The sequence below is a fragment of the Gymnoscopelus braueri genome (genome assembly GCF_963280865.1).
Source record: "Gymnoscopelus braueri genome assembly, chromosome: 6".
Lineage (NCBI taxonomy): Eukaryota > Metazoa > Chordata > Actinopteri > Myctophiformes > Myctophidae > Gymnoscopelus > Gymnoscopelus braueri.
Genome location: NC_137607.1, coordinates 782,618 through 800,771, shown reverse-complemented (window position 1 = coordinate 800,771; position 18,154 = coordinate 782,618). Strand labels below are relative to the sequence as shown.

The 18,154-nt window shown below is 42.4% G+C and overlaps 2 protein-coding genes across 4 annotated transcripts in view; both read right to left on the bottom strand.

Annotated features, from left to right (window-relative positions):
• Positions 1-9,111, bottom strand: part of LOC308086266 (uncharacterized protein) — a 63,602-nt gene extending 54,491 nt beyond the window's left edge. For all 3 annotated transcript variants that reach the window (XM_080429735.1, XM_080429739.1, XM_080429738.1), the window contains exons 1-2: positions 9,040-9,111; positions 8,710-8,791 (exon numbers count right to left, since the gene is read on the bottom strand). The gene's annotated coding sequence lies outside the window, so the exon portion shown is untranslated. The remainder of the gene's footprint in view (positions 1-8,709; positions 8,792-9,039) is intronic.
• Positions 9,112-14,561: 5,450 nt separating this feature from the next.
• Positions 14,562-18,154, bottom strand: part of cdc14ab (cell division cycle 14Ab) — a 36,365-nt gene continuing 32,772 nt past the window's right edge. The window contains exons 14-15 of the mRNA XM_080429905.1: positions 17,798-18,104; positions 14,562-16,998 (exon numbers count right to left, since the gene is read on the bottom strand). Coding sequence (XP_080286031.1) covers positions 16,969-16,998; positions 17,798-18,104 — 337 coding nt within the window. The 3' untranslated portion in view covers positions 14,562-16,968. The remainder of the gene's footprint in view (positions 16,999-17,797; positions 18,105-18,154) is intronic.

Sequence of the window (18,154 nt, the reverse complement as noted above, 5' to 3'; positions counted from 1 at the left end):
TGTTGTCTCCACCAGGCCGAAAGGCATGGCGAGAGAGTATGTTTTGCCCCCTGTCTGTCCGTCCGTCCTATAGCTGTATTCTATAAAAAACACAAATCATTTGACTAGACTTTCCCAACCGAGAAAAAGAAGGAACTGAAATCTCAGTCCTACGTATGTGAGCAGCGTGACTGAACATTAAGCAACAACTGTTCTCTGAGGTGAAGAAAGGGAACTTGAAAAAAAAACTTTCACAAAACCACGCGCGCACACACACACACACACACACACACACACACACACACACACACACACACACACACACACACACACACACACACACACACACACACACACACACACACACACACACACACACACACACACACACACACACACACACACACACACACACACACACCCCTCAACCAAACTAACTAATAACCTGTCTAATACACACTACCGCCCCCCGCCCCTTGTTTATAGAATATAACTGTCTTAGGTATTTCTGCGGTCAAATAAATGACTCATCAAACATTTGTATTATCTCCTGCTAGTATGGTGCTAGTATTCTGGTGAATTCACATGCGGATATAAAGTAAAGACATTTTACCTTCATGTGCAGAACAGACGTTGAAAGAAACGATGCAGCTGATCTGAACTGTGTGAGTTCATGTGAGGATGTGGTTTAACTTCCTCAAAGTCAACTTCAAAAACATGAGAACCATCTGACGTCTCACTGATCTAACCTGGAAGTCTAGGTTACATTGTATACTTGGATGTGTGACTGATTTTAATGCTGTTTTATATCAACACAGGGTCTGGAGCTTTGCTGAGCTGTATTCTACAACATTCTCACATAGGATTTGTCTCTCTAGATGTGAGAAGACGGTGTAGAGTGATGTAACTGTTACAAAAGTACACAAGTATTCAAAATAAAATACTGTTTTAAAAATCAATTCAAATTGAAGACCCCCTGACCTTTGTACCCCTGGACCAGCCCATTCGGATGCTATCAATGCACTGAATGGGTCATTATCACGTTTTATCAGACCATTCATTGGGTGTAATCAGGACATACTGATCTACCGACAGAGATGACTTATATAACGTCTAGTTTTGGACCATGACGGAGGAGCACAGTCTCAAGCGAACTGGAGCCACGTGAAGCACCACCGAGCGAACTAAAGCGAGCGAGTTGCTGTCCCGAACGTGTGATGTTCGCTTGAGCCTACTCAGTGCCGCCCAAGTTATGTACCAATGGACACAGAATGGTAGATCATGTTGTGGGGACGGCTCTGCCTCCGGGTAGTTCAGTATCTACTGATTACACCCAATGAATGGTCTGATAAATGGTAGGTTAGTATGTCGCCTACTCGCCCATTCAATGGATTGATAGCATTCGAGGCCGGTGCCTGGGCCCCACAGGAACTACACCTGATACTCCATGTATCTGAATGTTATGAGCTGTCCTACTGTCTGTCTCTCCTACACTGTCTCTCAGCTGTCCTACTGTCTGTCTCTCCTACACTGTCTGTCTCTCAGCTGTCCTACTGTCTGTCTCTCCTACACTGTCTGTCTCTCAGCTGTCCTACTGTCTGTCTCTCCTACACTGTCTGTCTCTTAGCTGTCCTACTGTCTGTCTCTCCTACACTGTCTGTCTCTCAGCTGTCCTACTGTCTGTCTCTCCTACACTGTCTGTCTCTCAGCTGTCCTACTGTCTGTCTCTCCTACACTGTCTGTCTCTCAGCTGTCCTACTGTCTGTCTCTGTTACACTGTCTGTCTCTCAGCTGTCCTACTGTCTGTCTCTCCTACACTGTCTGTCTCTTAGCTGTCCTACTGTCTGTCTCTCCTACACTGTCTGTCTCTCAGCTGTCCTACTGTCTGTCTCTCCTACACTGTCTGTCTCTCAGCTGTCCTACTGTCTGTCTCTCCTACACTGTCTCTCTCTCAGCTGTCCTACTGTCTGTCTCTCCTACACTGTCTGTCTCTCAGCTGTCCTACTGTCTGTCTCTGTTACACTGTCTGTCTCTCAGCTGTCCTACTGTCTCTCTCTCAGCTCTCCTACTGTCTGTCTCTCAGCTGTCCTACTGTCTGTCTCTCCTACACTGTCTGTCTCTCAGCTGTCCTACTGTCTCTCTCTCAGCTCTCCTACTGTCTGTCTCTCAGCTGTCCTACTGTCTGTCTCTCCTACACTGTCTGTCTCTCAGCTGTCCTACTGTCTGTCTCTCCTACACTGTCTCTCTCTCAGCTGTCCTACTGTCTGTCTCTCCTACACTGTCTGTCTCTCAGCTGTCCTACTGTCTGTCTCTCCTACACTGTCTGTCTCTCAGCTGTCCTACTGTCTGTCTCTCCTACACTGTCTGTCTCTCAGCTGTCCTACTGTCTGTCTCTCCTACACTGTCTGTCTCTCAGCTGTCCTACTGTCTGTCTCTCCTACACTGTCTGTCTCTCAGCTGTCCTACTGTCTGTCTCTCCTACACTGTCTGTCTCTTAGCTGTCCTACTGTCTGTCTCTCCTACACTGTCTGTCTCTCAGCTGTCCTACTGTCTGTCTCTCCTACACTGTCTGTCTCTCAGCTGTCCTACTGTCTGTCTCTCCTACACTGTCTGTCTCTCAGCTGTCCTACTGTCTGTCTCTGTTACACTGTCTGTCTCTCAGCTGTCCTACTGTCTGTCTCTCCTACACTGTCTGTCTCTCAGCTGTCCTACTGTCTGTCTCTCCTACACTGTCTGTCTCTTAGCTGTCCTACTGTCTGTCTCTCCTACACTGTCTGTCTCTCAGCTGTCCTACTGTCTGTCTCTCCTACACTGTCTGTCTCTCAGCTGTCCTACTGTCTGTCTCTCCTACACTGTCTCTCTCTCAGCTGTCCTACTGTCTGTCTCTCCTACACTGTCTGTCTCTCAGCTGTCCTACTGTCTGTCTCTGTTACACTGTCTCTCTCTCAGCTGTCCTACTGTCTGTCTCTCCTACACTGTCTGTCTCTTAGCTGTCCTACTGTCTGTCTCTGTTACACTGTCTGTCTCTCAGCTGTCCTACTGTCTGTCTCTCCTACACTGTCTGTCTCTTAGCTGTCCTACTGTCTGTCTCTCCTACACTGTCTGTCTCTCAGCTGTCCTACTGTCTGTCTTTCCTACCCTGTCTCTCTCTCAGCTGTCCTACTGTCTGTCTCTACTACACTGTCTGTCTCTTAGCTGTCCTACTGTCTGTCTCTCCTACACTGTCTGTCTCTCAGCTGTCCTACTGTCTGTCTCTCCTACACTGTCTGTCTCTTAGCTGTCCTACTGTCTGTCTCTCCTACCCTGTCTCTCTCTCAGCTGTCCTACTGTCTGTCTCTACTACACTGTCTGTCTCTCAGCTGTCCTACTGTCTGTCTCTCCTACACTGTCTGTCTCTTAGCTGTCCTACTGTCTGTCTCTCCTACACTGTCTGTCTCTTAGCTGTCCTACTGTCTGTCTCTCCTACACTGTCTGTCTCTCAGCTGTCCTACTGTCTGTCTCTCCTACACTGTCTGTCTCTTAGCTGTCCTACTGTCTGTCTCTGTTACACTGTCTGTCTCTCAGCTGTCCTACTGTCTGTCTCTCCTACACTGTCTGTCTCTCAGCTGTCCTACTGTCTGTCTCTCCTACACTGTCTGTCTCTCAGCTGTCCTACTGTCTGTCTCTCCTACACTGTCTGTCTCTCAGCTGTCCTACTGTCTGTCTCTCAGCTCTCCTACTGTCTGTCTCTCAGCTGTCCTACTGTCTGTCTCTCCTACACTGTCTGTCTCTCAGCTGTCCTACTGTCTGTCTCTCCTACACTGTCTGTCTCTCAGCTGTCCTACTGTCTGTCTCTCCTACACTGTCTGTCTCTCAGCTGTCCTACTGTCTGTCTCTCCTACACTGTCTGTCTCTCAGCTGTCCTACTGTCTGTCTCTCCTACACTGTCTGTCTCTTAGCTGTCCTACTGTCTGTCTCTCCTACACTGTCTGTCTCTCAGCTGTCCTACTGTCTGTCTCTCCTACACTGTCTGTCTCTCAGCTGTCCTACTGTCTGTCTCTCCTACACTGTCTGTCTCTCAGCTGTCCTACTGTCTGTCTCTGTTACACTGTCTGTCTCTCAGCTGTCCTACTGTCTGTCTCTCCTACACTGTCTGTCTCTCAGCTGTCCTACTGTCTGTCTCTCCTACACTGTCTGTCTCTTAGCTGTCCTACTGTCTGTCTCTCCTACACTGTCTGTCTCTCAGCTGTCCTACTGTCTGTCTCTCCTACACTGTCTCTCTCTCAGCTGTCCTACTGTCTGTCTCTCCTACACTGTCTGTCTCTCAGCTGTCCTACTGTCTGTCTCTGTTACACTGTCTGTCTCTCAGCTGTCCTACTGTCTCTCTCTCAGCTCTCCTACTGTCTGTCTCTCAGCTGTCCTACTGTCTGTCTCTCCTACACTGTCTGTCTCTCAGCTGTCCTACTGTCTCTCTCTCAGCTCTCCTACTGTCTGTCTCTCAGCTGTCCTACTGTCTGTCTCTCCTACACTGTCTGTCTCTCAGCTGTCCTACTGTCTGTCTCTCCTACACTGTCTCTCTCTCAGCTGTCCTACTGTCTGTCTCTCCTACACTGTCTGTCTCTCAGCTGTCCTACTGTCTGTCTCTCCTACACTGTCTGTCTCTCAGCTGTCCTACTGTCTGTCTCTCCTACACTGTCTGTCTCTCAGCTGTCCTACTGTCTGTCTCTCCTACACTGTCTGTCTCTCAGCTGTCCTACTGTCTGTCTCTCCTACACTGTCTGTCTCTCAGCTGTCCTACTGTCTGTCTCTCCTACACTGTCTGTCTCTTAGCTGTCCTACTGTCTGTCTCTCCTACACTGTCTGTCTCTCAGCTGTCCTACTGTCTGTCTCTCCTACACTGTCTGTCTCTCAGCTGTCCTACTGTCTGTCTCTCCTACACTGTCTGTCTCTCAGCTGTCCTACTGTCTGTCTCTGTTACACTGTCTGTCTCTCAGCTGTCCTACTGTCTGTCTCTCCTACACTGTCTGTCTCTCAGCTGTCCTACTGTCTGTCTCTCCTACACTGTCTGTCTCTTAGCTGTCCTACTGTCTGTCTCTCCTACACTGTCTGTCTCTCAGCTGTCCTACTGTCTGTCTCTCCTACACTGTCTGTCTCTCAGCTGTCCTACTGTCTGTCTCTCCTACACTGTCTCTCTCTCAGCTGTCCTACTGTCTGTCTCTCCTACACTGTCTGTCTCTCAGCTGTCCTACTGTCTGTCTCTGTTACACTGTCTCTCTCTCAGCTGTCCTACTGTCTGTCTCTCCTACACTGTCTGTCTCTTAGCTGTCCTACTGTCTGTCTCTGTTACACTGTCTGTCTCTCAGCTGTCCTACTGTCTGTCTCTCCTACACTGTCTGTCTCTTAGCTGTCCTACTGTCTGTCTCTCCTACACTGTCTGTCTCTCAGCTGTCCTACTGTCTGTCTCTCCTACCCTGTCTCTCTCTCAGCTGTCCTACTGTCTGTCTCTACTACACTGTCTGTCTCTTAGCTGTCCTACTGTCTGTCTCTCCTACACTGTCTGTCTCTCAGCTGTCCTACTGTCTGTCTCTCCTACACTGTCTGTCTCTTAGCTGTCCTACTGTCTGTCTCTCCTACCCTGTCTCTCTCTCAGCTGTCCTACTGTCTGTCTCTACTACACTGTCTGTCTCTCAGCTGTCCTACTGTCTGTCTCTCCTACACTGTCTGTCTCTTAGCTGTCCTACTGTCTGTCTCTCCTACACTGTCTGTCTCTTAGCTGTCCTACTGTCTGTCTCTCCTACACTGTCTGTCTCTCAGCTGTCCTACTGTCTGTCTCTCCTACACTGTCTGTCTCTTAGCTGTCCTACTGTCTGTCTCTGTTACACTGTCTGTCTCTCAGCTGTCCTACTGTCTGTCTCTCCTACACTGTCTGTCTCTCAGCTGTCCTACTGTCTGTCTCTCCTACACTGTCTGTCTCTCAGCTGTCCTACTGTCTGTCTCTCCTACACTGTCTGTCTCTCAGCTGTCCTACTGTCTGTCTCTCCTACACTGTCTCTCTCTCAGCTGTCCTACTGTCTGTCTCTCCTACACTGTCTGTCTCTTAGCTGTCCTACTGTCTGTCTCTGTTACACTGTCTGTCTCTCAGCTGTCCTACTGTCTGTCTCTCCTACACTGTCTGTCTCTCAGCTGTCCTACTGTCTGTCTCTCCTACACTGTCTGTCTCTTAGCTGTCCTACTGTCTGTCTCTGTTACACTGTCTGTCTCTCAGCTGTCCTACTGTCTGTCTCTCCTACACTGTCTGTCTCTCAGCTGTCCTACTGTTTGTCTCTCCTACACTGTCTCTCTCTCAGCTGTCCTACTGTCTGTCTCTCCTACACTGTCTCTCTCTCAGCTGTCCTACTGTCTGTCTCTCCTACACTGTCTCTCTCTCAGCTGTCCTACTGTCTGTCTCTCCTACACTGTCTGTCTCTCAGCTGTCCTACTGTCTGTCTCTCCTACACTGTCTGTCTCTTAGCTGTCCTACTGTCTGTCTCTGTTACACTGTCTGTCTCTTAGCTGTCCTACTGTCTGTCTCTGTTACACTGTCTGTCTCTTAGCTGTCCTACTGTCTGTCTCTCCTACACTGTCTGTCTCTCAGCTCTCCTACTGTCTGTCTCTCCTACACTGTCTGTCTCTTAGCTGTCCTACTGTCTGTCTCTGTTACACTGTCTCTCTCTCAGCTGTCCTACTGTCTGTCTCTACTACACTGTCTGTCTCTCAGCTGTCCTACTGTCTGTCTCTCCTACACTGTCTCTCTCTCAGCTGTCCTACTGTCTGTCTCTCCTACACTGTCTGTCTCTCAGCTGTCCTACTGTCTGTCTCTCCTACACTGTCTGTCTCTCAGCTGTCCTGTCTGTCTCTCCTACACTGTCTGTCTCTCAGCTGTCCTACTGTCTGTCTCTCCTACACTGTCTCTCTCTCAGCTGTCCTACTGTCTGTCTCTACTACACTGTCTATCTCTCTCTCAGCTGCCCTATTGTCTGTCTCTCCTACACTGTCTCCCTCTCAGCACCATGGGTAAAGCGCTGGTTGGATGGTTAATGTTAATGTTGTTTTGTAACGTGTACAGGATGTATAATGGACCCAGTCTGATACTGAATGTCATTCTGAACACATTCTGTCATTCAAACTGTCTGTAATCTGCAACGTCTGTACGGGTAAAACACATAAATCATTCATCGCCCACAGCCTGCAGTGTCTTCAAAAGACGTTGAACCACAAAAACAACTGAAGGTTGGAGGGCAGATTATAGCTGTGTGTGACTTCCTGTCTGAGACGTGTGGTTTCTGTGCATCTTCCTGTGTGAGACGTTTATGGTGTCTTTGCAACTTCCTGTCTGAAGATGCCTCCACACATGCTTAACAAGTTGAGCGAGCCGGTCACAAGCATAGACATATAAGGTAGACGCTTCTTCCGGCTATGAGACGTCAGTATTTCGGGCGCCATTTTAGAGAAGGCAAGTTTCCACGTGTGTCACAGAAGGGGGCGTTCGGCCAATCAGAGGCAGGTGGGGGCGGATCTTTTCGTAAACCAGCACTTAACCCTTTAAACCGTTCGTTATCCTTTTATCCTAAATGTTTTACTGTACCTCTGTGCTGTTTACATCTCTGACTAATAAAGTATTCAATCAATCAAACCATAGCAAACACAACATGAATATTGACCCTGAAGTGGTTTGAAGCTCCACAACCACTTCCTTCTACTGCAATTATTTAACAGCTGTATTTACTAGTTTCTTTGTTGATTCAAAACATACATTACCCAATGATGGCCTGTTTTATACTTTGCCTATTCAAACATTATCCGTTCTACAAGCTCACAATGTGACTCATTGTGAGCTTGAGTACAAATATCTCTCTTTGAGAACAGTGAGAAAACCCTACTAACCACCATACATACAGTGTACATATATATTATCAGGTACTGATAATATAGAACACATGGTGAAGGTTCTCCTCATCTGTGCAACACAAGGATGTTATAGGATGTGTATCAGCTATAAGCATAACGTTGTGAGTATGTTAAAACAGCTAAATGAGTTACTGCAATTGTTACGGGGATGGAAGGGGCTTAAATATGTATTTTAAAACAATATAACCGTTATCTCTTCAATCACCATATTTCAACTTTTTCATGTAAGAAAAAAGAATGTTCTACTTCGTCATACAAGTGAAAATAGCCGATCAACAAGCTCACAGCCTGTGACGTTGTGACATTTCCTGAAGCGTAACGGTTTCACCTGACATCGACGATGCTACAGTCACATAATTATAAGTTACTCATCAAACATTAATATTACAAATGATTGATGAGTCATAATGTCAGATCTCCTGCTATAGGATATAAAGTAAATTACAATCTAACTATACAAAGTTTTAAACCTGTCAGACCTTCCATTGTGAGTTTATGCCTCAACCCCCATACGACCATACGACCAGACCAGGCCAGTATGTCAAATAGTTGTTTATCTATTTATTGTTGTTTATCTAACTATTATCACTCATGTAGCATCAACAAACTGAGCTTTTTGTTGTTGCTTGTCTGTTTATGATACAGAATAATTTAGGAATATGTAATGTATGCATTTTACACAATCATGTGTTTGGTAGTGGTGTGTGCTCACTCACTGTCTCTGTTAAAACAATTCCCTACGGTTCAACAATATCACTGAGAATATTCTGTCTGTTCTGTGTGGATATGTTTTGTCTTCCTCACCTGGACAGGTCTCTGTGTTTGTGTTGAGGATCTCCACTGAGGACAACACAGCTCCCTCCTGGTCACTTCTTCACTCTGTCATCTGTTGATTCACATTTACATTACATGTATTGATCCATGAAAAATAGTGAAAATAGCCGATCAACAAGCTCACAGCCTGTGACGTTGTGACATTGTGACATTGTGACATTTCCTGAAACGTAACGGTTTCACCTGACATTGACGATGCTACAGTCACATAAGTTACTCATCAAACATTAATATTACAAATGATTGATGAGTCATAATATCAGATCTCCTGCTATAGGATATAAAGTAAATACATTTTACCTTCATGTTCAGACGGGACGTTGAAACAAACGATGCAGCTGATCTGAACTGTGTGAGTTCATGTGAGGATGTGGTTTCACTTCCTCAAAGTCAACTTCAAAACGTGAAAACTAACTGACGTCTCACTGGTGTGACGTCAGTTAGTCTGTTTTATACTTTGCCCGGAGGAGGAGGAGTCCCCTGGTGCTATGAACTGTGGGTAATTCCTTTAAGTAAAGTCTGCATCATGTTGACTTATGGAAAGTGTTCATAAAGGAACCCTCACTGACTGAACTATTTCAATGACCCCCATAACTCTGAGAGTGTACTAATGTAACCAAATGGACCCTTACAGGTCTGTGACTCTGAGAGTGTACACTTGGAACCAAATGGACCCTTACAGGTCTGTAACTCTGAGAGTGTACACATGGAACCAAATGGACCCTTACAGGTCTGTGACTCTGAGAGTGTTCACATGGAACCAAATGGACCCTTACAGGTCTGTAACTCTGAGAGTGTACACATGGAACCAAATGGACCCTTACAGGTCTGTGACTCTGAGAGTGTACAAATGGAACCAAATGGACCCTTACAGGTCTGTGACTCTGAGAGTGTACACATGGAACCAAATGGACCCTTACAGGTCTGTGACTCTGAGAGTGTACACATGGAACCAAATGGACCCTTACAGGTCTGTAACTCTGAGAGTGTACAAATGGAACCAAATGGACCCTTAGAGGTCTGTAACTCTGAGAGTGTACACATGGAACCAAGTGGTTCCATTTGTAAGGGTTCATTTGGTTCCATTTCAAATGTTACATTAGGAAACCCCTCAAAGAACCCAGACCACACTTTGAGAACCAGTGACTCATATAACAACACAGAGACATAGTGTACATATATATACATATATATATGATCAGGTTCTGTAAGCAGAACAACACATGGTAAAGGTTCTCCTCATCTGTGCAACACAAGGACCAACAAGCAGGATGAGATGCACTATTTTAGGATGTGTATCAGCTATAAGGCATAACGTTGTAACGTTAAAACAGCTAAATGGAATAATGTGTGGGCACAATAATCTTCTCCTGTCCTGTAGCATTTGATGTGTGATTGTTTTAACATGTTGTACTGTGTGCATGAAGATTACCCTTATGTGTTTGATGCAACCTGATTCAAATTACAGCATCTTAGTGAGTTAAATTCACTGCATTTATTATTTTTATATTCTTTTGTTTCATAATAGTCTAATAGACATCTATGACTTCTTTAAGGGTTAAAAATAAATGCAGCTGCAACAATGTTTCCTCACTCTATTCAGAGCGTTGAGCAGAGTGACGGCTGGTGGTGAGAGGTGGGAGGGCTATAAGACCATTATACTATATGATACCATTATATTATATCATTATACTATATGATACCATTATATTATATCATTATACTATATGATACCATAGTTCACCATGCAGCAACAGCATCACATTACAGAGAGCAAGTTACAGCCATGACACTACTGTACTGTAGGTTATCTATACTTTGTTAAAATGCTCCACAACAACACAAATACCCACAACAAACTGAGCTTCCACTGCTCCAGTGAACATGGTTTGTATGTGCAGATATGGCTGCTCTTATATCATGATTATTGGTGGTGGTGGAAATACTAATAATTTGAGCCTGGAATTATGAGGGTCTCACAAGAATAACATGCACTTTATAAACAAAATAAGACCAGAACCAGACAATTAAAAGGTTAGATGATTACAGTCTGCTTGAGGTGTAATGCAGCTTTAAACATAGCAGCCAGTGGTACAGTATGTATAAACTGAAACTCATCTCCTCCTACAGTAGACCTCTGCATGTTCCTTATCACTGCTTTTAAAGCCACACACACACACACACACACACACACACACACACACACACACACACACACACACACACACACACACACACACACACACACACACACACACACACACACACACACACACACACACACACACACACACAATGACTATCTGTATCTAAAATCTCTTTTCACACAATCTACTTACAGGTCAATCCAACCTCTAAGATGCAGATGTGACTTATAGTCATTTTCACATCTCTAAGATACTTAGAATACATTCTATCAACATCTAAGATACTTAGAATACATTCTATCAACCTCTAAGATACTTAGAATACATTCTATCAACCTCTAAGATACTTAGAATACATTCTATTAACCTCTAAGATACTTAGAATACATTCTATCAACCTCTAAGATACTTAGAATACATTCTATTAACCTCTAAGTTATAATTCATTCTATTCTCAGTTCTCTTCATGAAACAGAAAAGTCTAAACTGATAGTTGATAAACTCACCTCTACAGCTTCTCCTCTCTGTCTCTTTGTGAAGACTTTGTTTCATACAAATCACTGATGTCATTATGAACAATAAACTCCATGAAAACATGATTGTGTGTGTGTGTGTGTGTGTGTGTGTGTGTGTGTGTGTGTGTGTGTGTTCATTATCATCAGGTGTGTGAGTGAAGTGCATTCAGTGTTAAACAGGTGATGTGCAGGACGGTGAAGTGATTTAAAACAAACGCTCCCAAAACAACTCACACACGCACGCACTTGCTCGCACACACACACACACACACACACACACACACACACACACACACACACACACACACACGCACGCACGCGCGCGCGCACACACACACACACACACACACACACACACACACGCAAAAAGTGATCTGGAAACAGTTTCATTAAAGATGCGTCATAGTGCGTTTTATGAGTAAGACAATAGAATAAAATATCAAATAAAAACATTTTTAATATATGTGATCCTGTCCTGTCTGCATTATGAAAAATATAACCAGAATATAAGCTAATAACTAACAAACATCACGGGATAAAAACACAACATTGATGTAAATCATTAAACTAATAAAGTGATAAATATTAACAACACTTTAACATCTGACTCCAGTCATCTGTTGTATTCCACGGCCTTTGTCGCCCTCATGTGGACAGAATGAATCACTACAGGTTGAAGTCGGCGTGGTAGTTTTCACATAAAATAACAACGAGATGACGCAATATGACGCTAGTCTCTACAATATAAGATGTTAAGATCTACAAGCTCACAATGAGACACGTTGTGAGCTTGTAGATCTGCTATTTTCGGCGACACGTTCGTAGAACGGAGCATAAAGTAAACATTAAAACTAATTTATTTTGAAAAATGAGCGGAAATGTTCGAGTTGCGTTTGATGCGAGACCTGACAAATAATGTTGTTTTATTTTGACGAGACGGAAGTGCTCTCCTGGCGTACGATGTGAAGCTTGACCCATGGTTTATGGGAAATGTAGTCTTTAGAATGTAGTTCTTTTAGCGACCCATGGTTTATGGGAAATGTAGTCCTTAGAATGTAGTTCTACAGACCCATGGTGTAAGGGAAATGTAGTCATTAGAATGTAGTTCTTTTAGCGACCCATGGTGTATGGAACATGTAGTTCTTAAGTGTAGTCCTTGTGGCCACGTCCGGTTATGGTTACTAACGTGTAACTTGACGCAGCTAGCCTAGCCAGTTAGCATGTCAACATGATGCTCTGTTCTACGACGGTGTCGCGCGCCGAAAATAGCAGATCTACAAGCTCACAACGCGTCTCATTGTGAGCTTGTAGATCTAACAGCTTATGTTGTTGAAACTAGCGCCATATTGCGTCATCTCGTTCTTAAACTGCTAATAAAGTGTCCAATCAATTACACTTGTAGTGATTCATTTTGTCCACATGAGGGCGACAAACAGATGAAGTTAGCATAACAATGAGCTTTAGCTATTGTTAGCCTTGTCTTTGCTTTATAACTATTATTAAGCGTTGCGTGTTTTTATCTTTGTATTAAAGTACAGCCGACTGTGTAATGAATTACTTAATAGTTGGATTATTATGAAATAAAGAACATTTTTACTACAAATGCAGGACTTTTTACATCATTTGAAAAGCTCGCTAGCAGGCTAGCAGTCATATAATTCGATAGATTGCCGATTTCTGTGTAACAAACCGGATATCTCAACCAGAATTGGGTTACTTCCTGAACGTCACAGAAGTCGATAGGTCACCGATTTCAATGTAACACACCGGAAACCACAACCAGAATCATGTTACTTAGTTGCTAAACAAACAACTTTCTGCGTCTTTTAATGATGTTTAGGAACATATAAAACTATTATCATTTACTATAGTTATTATTGTTGATGATTCATAGTTAAATAGAGTCATACATAAATACATAAATAGATTCATAGTTAAATAGAGTCATACATACATACATAAATAGATTCATAGTTAAATAGAGTCATACATACATACATAAATAGATTCATAGTTAAAACTTATTGCTTTAAAATAACCAGTAATGTTACACTGCTAACATGTGCCGTTGTCGCCACAAGGAGGCAGCAAAGCCTATATTTTGCTCATATATTATAAATTGAGCTGTAAAATGAGGAGAAATCATTTTGTCTGGTTAGTTAGTTAAAGGGATACACCATGAATTTTACACTTTTCCTTCTTTTGTGTGTTTTTGGTCTCCCCTACCTCTCTTCTATCCCCAAAAATACCCCAGTTTGAACACTCAATATTATTATTATTTTTTAACTTCATGGTGTAGATCCTTTAATAACAATAATAATAATAATAATAATAATAATAATAATAATAACAATAACAACAATAATAATAATAATGATAATAATAATGATAATAATTATAATAATAATTATAATACATGTATATAATAAGAAGACATGTCTTACTGTATGAAATGTCTTTACAGTAATACATACAATTAGAAGACAATACACACGTTGTGAGCTTGTAGATCTGCTATTTTCACTGTGTGCGACACTGTTGTACTTTAAGATGAATTGTGTTAATTCACTACAAAACATAACTAGTTGAAATATGGAGATAAGATAATTGATATCATCATCATCATCTTCATCATCATCATCATCATCATCATCATCATCATGGCTCATAGGAAGTAAAACAAAGGAAATATTTTGTCTTGGTTATTTTTCTATGTGATGTGAATGTTTACAGGTTGGCTTATTAGCATAAATATTTAATTATCTTTAAAAACAATAACATTAATAACAGCTCCTTTGACTGTAACTACTGTTAATAAGCATGTTAATAAAGTATTCAATCAATAAAAACTACATTTTAAAAAACTCATTCATGAATAAAGGAACTACTATAATATACTACTATACTACTATACACTACTACTACTACTATATACTACAATAATATACTACTACTAAATACTACTATAATATACTACTATAATATACTACTACTAAATACTCCAAATGTAACTTTAATCTCAGTAAATTAAACAGTGATTTTAAAATGTAAACTGAAGAAACAATCAATTCAGCTTCTTTTATTTGAATACATTTATATTCAGATCAACAGTTTATTGGTTGATTAATTAATCACTGCCTCGTTAAGCTCTTAATTAACAACGTAAACCCTTTTTAAGTCCCTCAGGGGTCTATGCTAGGCCACCCTCCCTTTTTGTAACCTCACTCCGTCAAATGGAAGAAGCTTGCGACACACATTTTGTTTCACAGCGTACTTGCATCTGAGACTCCGGGCGCAGAATCGATGACAGACGGAGTTTCATTTTTTCAAGCTACTAGGCAGGTGATTGGATGATCCCGCCCCTAGCAGCCGCTGATTGGTTCGTATGCGCAGTGGTTCGGGCAGCTTTACTCTGTGAGCAATCCCAGACCCTCCTTCCTGAAACCAAATGCAAATGAGATTTCCGGAGGGAGGGGGGTTTACCAGGCTACCCTTTTTGTCCCTTTATACCAAATACCTTCACCGGAATAATAGCCGATCTACAAGCTACACAACACATAGACACGTTATGTAGCTTGTAGATCTGCTATTTCCTCCCCCAGAAGGTCATTAGTGTCTTAAAAACGGAGAGTGTTGGTTGTATTAAAGGGTCTTACAGGCACATCTAGAGGTAGCAGGAAAACAAAATGTGTTTAATTAGCGTTAATTAACAAATTAAAAGACTCAGTTCAGTGATTCTCAAACATCCATCAGATGCTATTATTTATCTCTGGGACCCAAATCTACTGTAAAAGCCTTTAGTAGAAAACTAAGTGGTTAAAAAATATTTTAGAATTTCCATTTCTGCTAAGCAGTAGCTTTATGTGTTTCTACTACGAAAACATTTGTAAATTCAGACGATTGTTCTCTCTCTCTCTTCAAGCAAAAACTGCCCCAAAATAATGTTTAAAAATACAAACGGTACAGTAACAGTACAGACTGTATGTAAAACAGACTCACTGTGGTTGTACATCAGTAACACACTGTGGTTGTACATCAGTAACACACTGTGGTTGTACATTACATTACATTCCTTCAGCATCTCAGAGGTAAATGGTCCCTTCAATCATCATGTTAGTAAAAAGCCCCTGAACATTTCATGTCAGGAGGAAACCCTGTACGTCCAAAACTATCCATTTCTCAGGAAATGGAAAAAAAGAAGCATTAACCACGCCCATTTTCTAACCTAACCACGCCCACTCTCTAACCTGGTCTAACCTAACCACGCCCACTTTAATCTAACCACGCCCAGTCTAACCTAATCTAACCACGTTCACTCTCCTAATGTTTGTAAAATAGACGATCTACAAGCTCACATGATGCCATGTGAGCTTGTAGATCTGCTGTTTTCACTATTTTTGTGTCTTGTACATTTACCAAAAAACATGTTGAATTATGGAGATACAAGGTTTCTGCCTGACAACTGACCTCAGGTCAGGATTACAGATTACAGTAGACTACAGATTTACTCGCTCAGTAAACATTACTTCATTAAAGTATTGCTACAAACCTCATCACAAAAACTAAAATATTATAATTTACAAACAGCTTTTTAAACTAAAATATAATTTATAAACATAATTTTAAACAGGAAACACTCAACAAAAATACTAATTTCTTCATGAAGTACAGAAATATAAAATCTTCTTTTAAAACTAAATATATTCACCTTTTTCAAAACTCATTTTGTGTCGACTACATTATATTTACATACAGATCATTTACATATATTTCATTTACATACAGCTCATTTACATACAGTATTAATAAAACATAAGCTACTGCCAGGGTGTCAACTCACACACCCGGTCCACATGTTGTGTAGATCTAATAACCTCTCATAACGTCTCCACATGTTGTGTACATCTAATTAACCTCTCATAACGTCTCCACATGTTGTGTAGATCTAATAACCTCTCATAACGTCTCCACATGTTCTGTAGATCTAATTAACTTCTCATAACTCCTCCACATGTTCTGTAGATCTAATTAACCGTAAACAGCGAGATGAGCTTGTCTTGGTTTTGTATTGGTTGTCTTGGGTGAACATTAGAAAGTGGGAGGAGCTGTGAGAGGTACAAAGTGATCCCTGATCACAGACTGTAAACACCACAGCAAGGCATCATGGGTCGTGTAGTTCTTAAGGGTGTAGAAGGCATCATGGGTAGTGTAGTTCTTAAGGGTGTAGAAGGCATCATGGGTAGTGTAGTTCTTAAGGGTGTAGAAGGCATCATGGATAGTGTAGTTCTTATGGGAGTGATGCATCATGGGTAGTGTAGTTCTTATGGGTGTAGAAGGCATCATGGGAAGTAGAGTTCTTATGGGAGTGATGCATTATGGGTAGTGTAGTCCTTATTAGGAGTGATGCATCATGGGTAGTGTAGTTATTGTAGGAGTGATGCATCCTGGGTAGTGTAGTTCTTGTATGAGTGATGCATCCTGGGTAGTGTAGTTATTGTAGGAGTGATGCATCCTGGGTAGTGTAGTTCTTGTAGGAGTGCATCATGGGTAGTGTAGTTGTGTCAGATCTAGTACTGAATGTAGTCTGACTGGAGAGACTAGAAGAAAAAACAGTTTTGTTCATTTATAATGAAAAAAGACAAACTGTTCCTTTTTTCACACTCAATAATCTGACTCCTCCTATCTCTGACCTCACTATAATCTGACTCCTCCTACCTCTCTGATCTTCTCCAACATGTTGTATTCAGATTCATTCAATTCAGATTACTTACAGGAATACTTATACTCAGGTATCTTCCAGGGGGTTAGTAACAGTAATAAGTATTAGTACTTAAAGGAATACTTCTACTCAGAGCACTTACAGCAATACTTCTACTCAGAGTACTTACAAGAATACTTCTACTCAGAGCACTTACAGGAATACTTCTACTCAGAGCACTTACAGGAATACTTCTACTCAGAGTATTACAAGAATACTTCTACTCAGAGCACTTACAGGAATACTTCTACACGGAGTATTACAAGAATACTTCTACTCAGAGTACTTACAGGAATACTTCTACTCAGAGCACTTACAGGAATACTTCTACTCAGAGTATTACAAGAATACTTCTACTCAGAGCACTTACAGGAATACTTCTACTCAGAGTATTACAAGAATACTTCTACTCAGAGCACTTACAGGAATACTTCTACTCAGAGCACTTACAGGAATACTTCTACTCAGAGCACTTACAGGAATACTTCTACTCAGAGCACTTACAGGAATACTTCTACTCAGAGTATTACAAGAATACTTCTACTCAGAGCACTTACAGGAATACTTCTACTCAGAGCACTTACAGGAATACTTCTACTCAGAGCACTTACAGGAATACTTCTACTCAGAGTACTTACAGGAATACTTCTACTCAGGTATCGTCCAGAGGGGCCGGACAGAGCAGGGTAGGGGCCCACAGCGCCCCCCGGTGGCCCTGGTGGTCTATAGGCGTAGTCCAGGGGGCGGGGCCCCACGTGGTGCGACAGCGGGTGGGGGGCGGGACCCAGGTTGTTGTTTACTTCCTGATGGGCGGGGCCTAGTGGGCGGGGCCCCATGCTCCCATATCGACCGCTAGGGGGGGCGGAGGGGGGCGTCGTCCTGTCGTCATCGTCACCCACGCTGAACAGGTTGCCATGGGAACTGGCCAGTCTGGGGTTGATGGTGCTGATGGAGGGGGCGGAGTCAACATGGAGGGCGGGGTCAACATGGGGGTG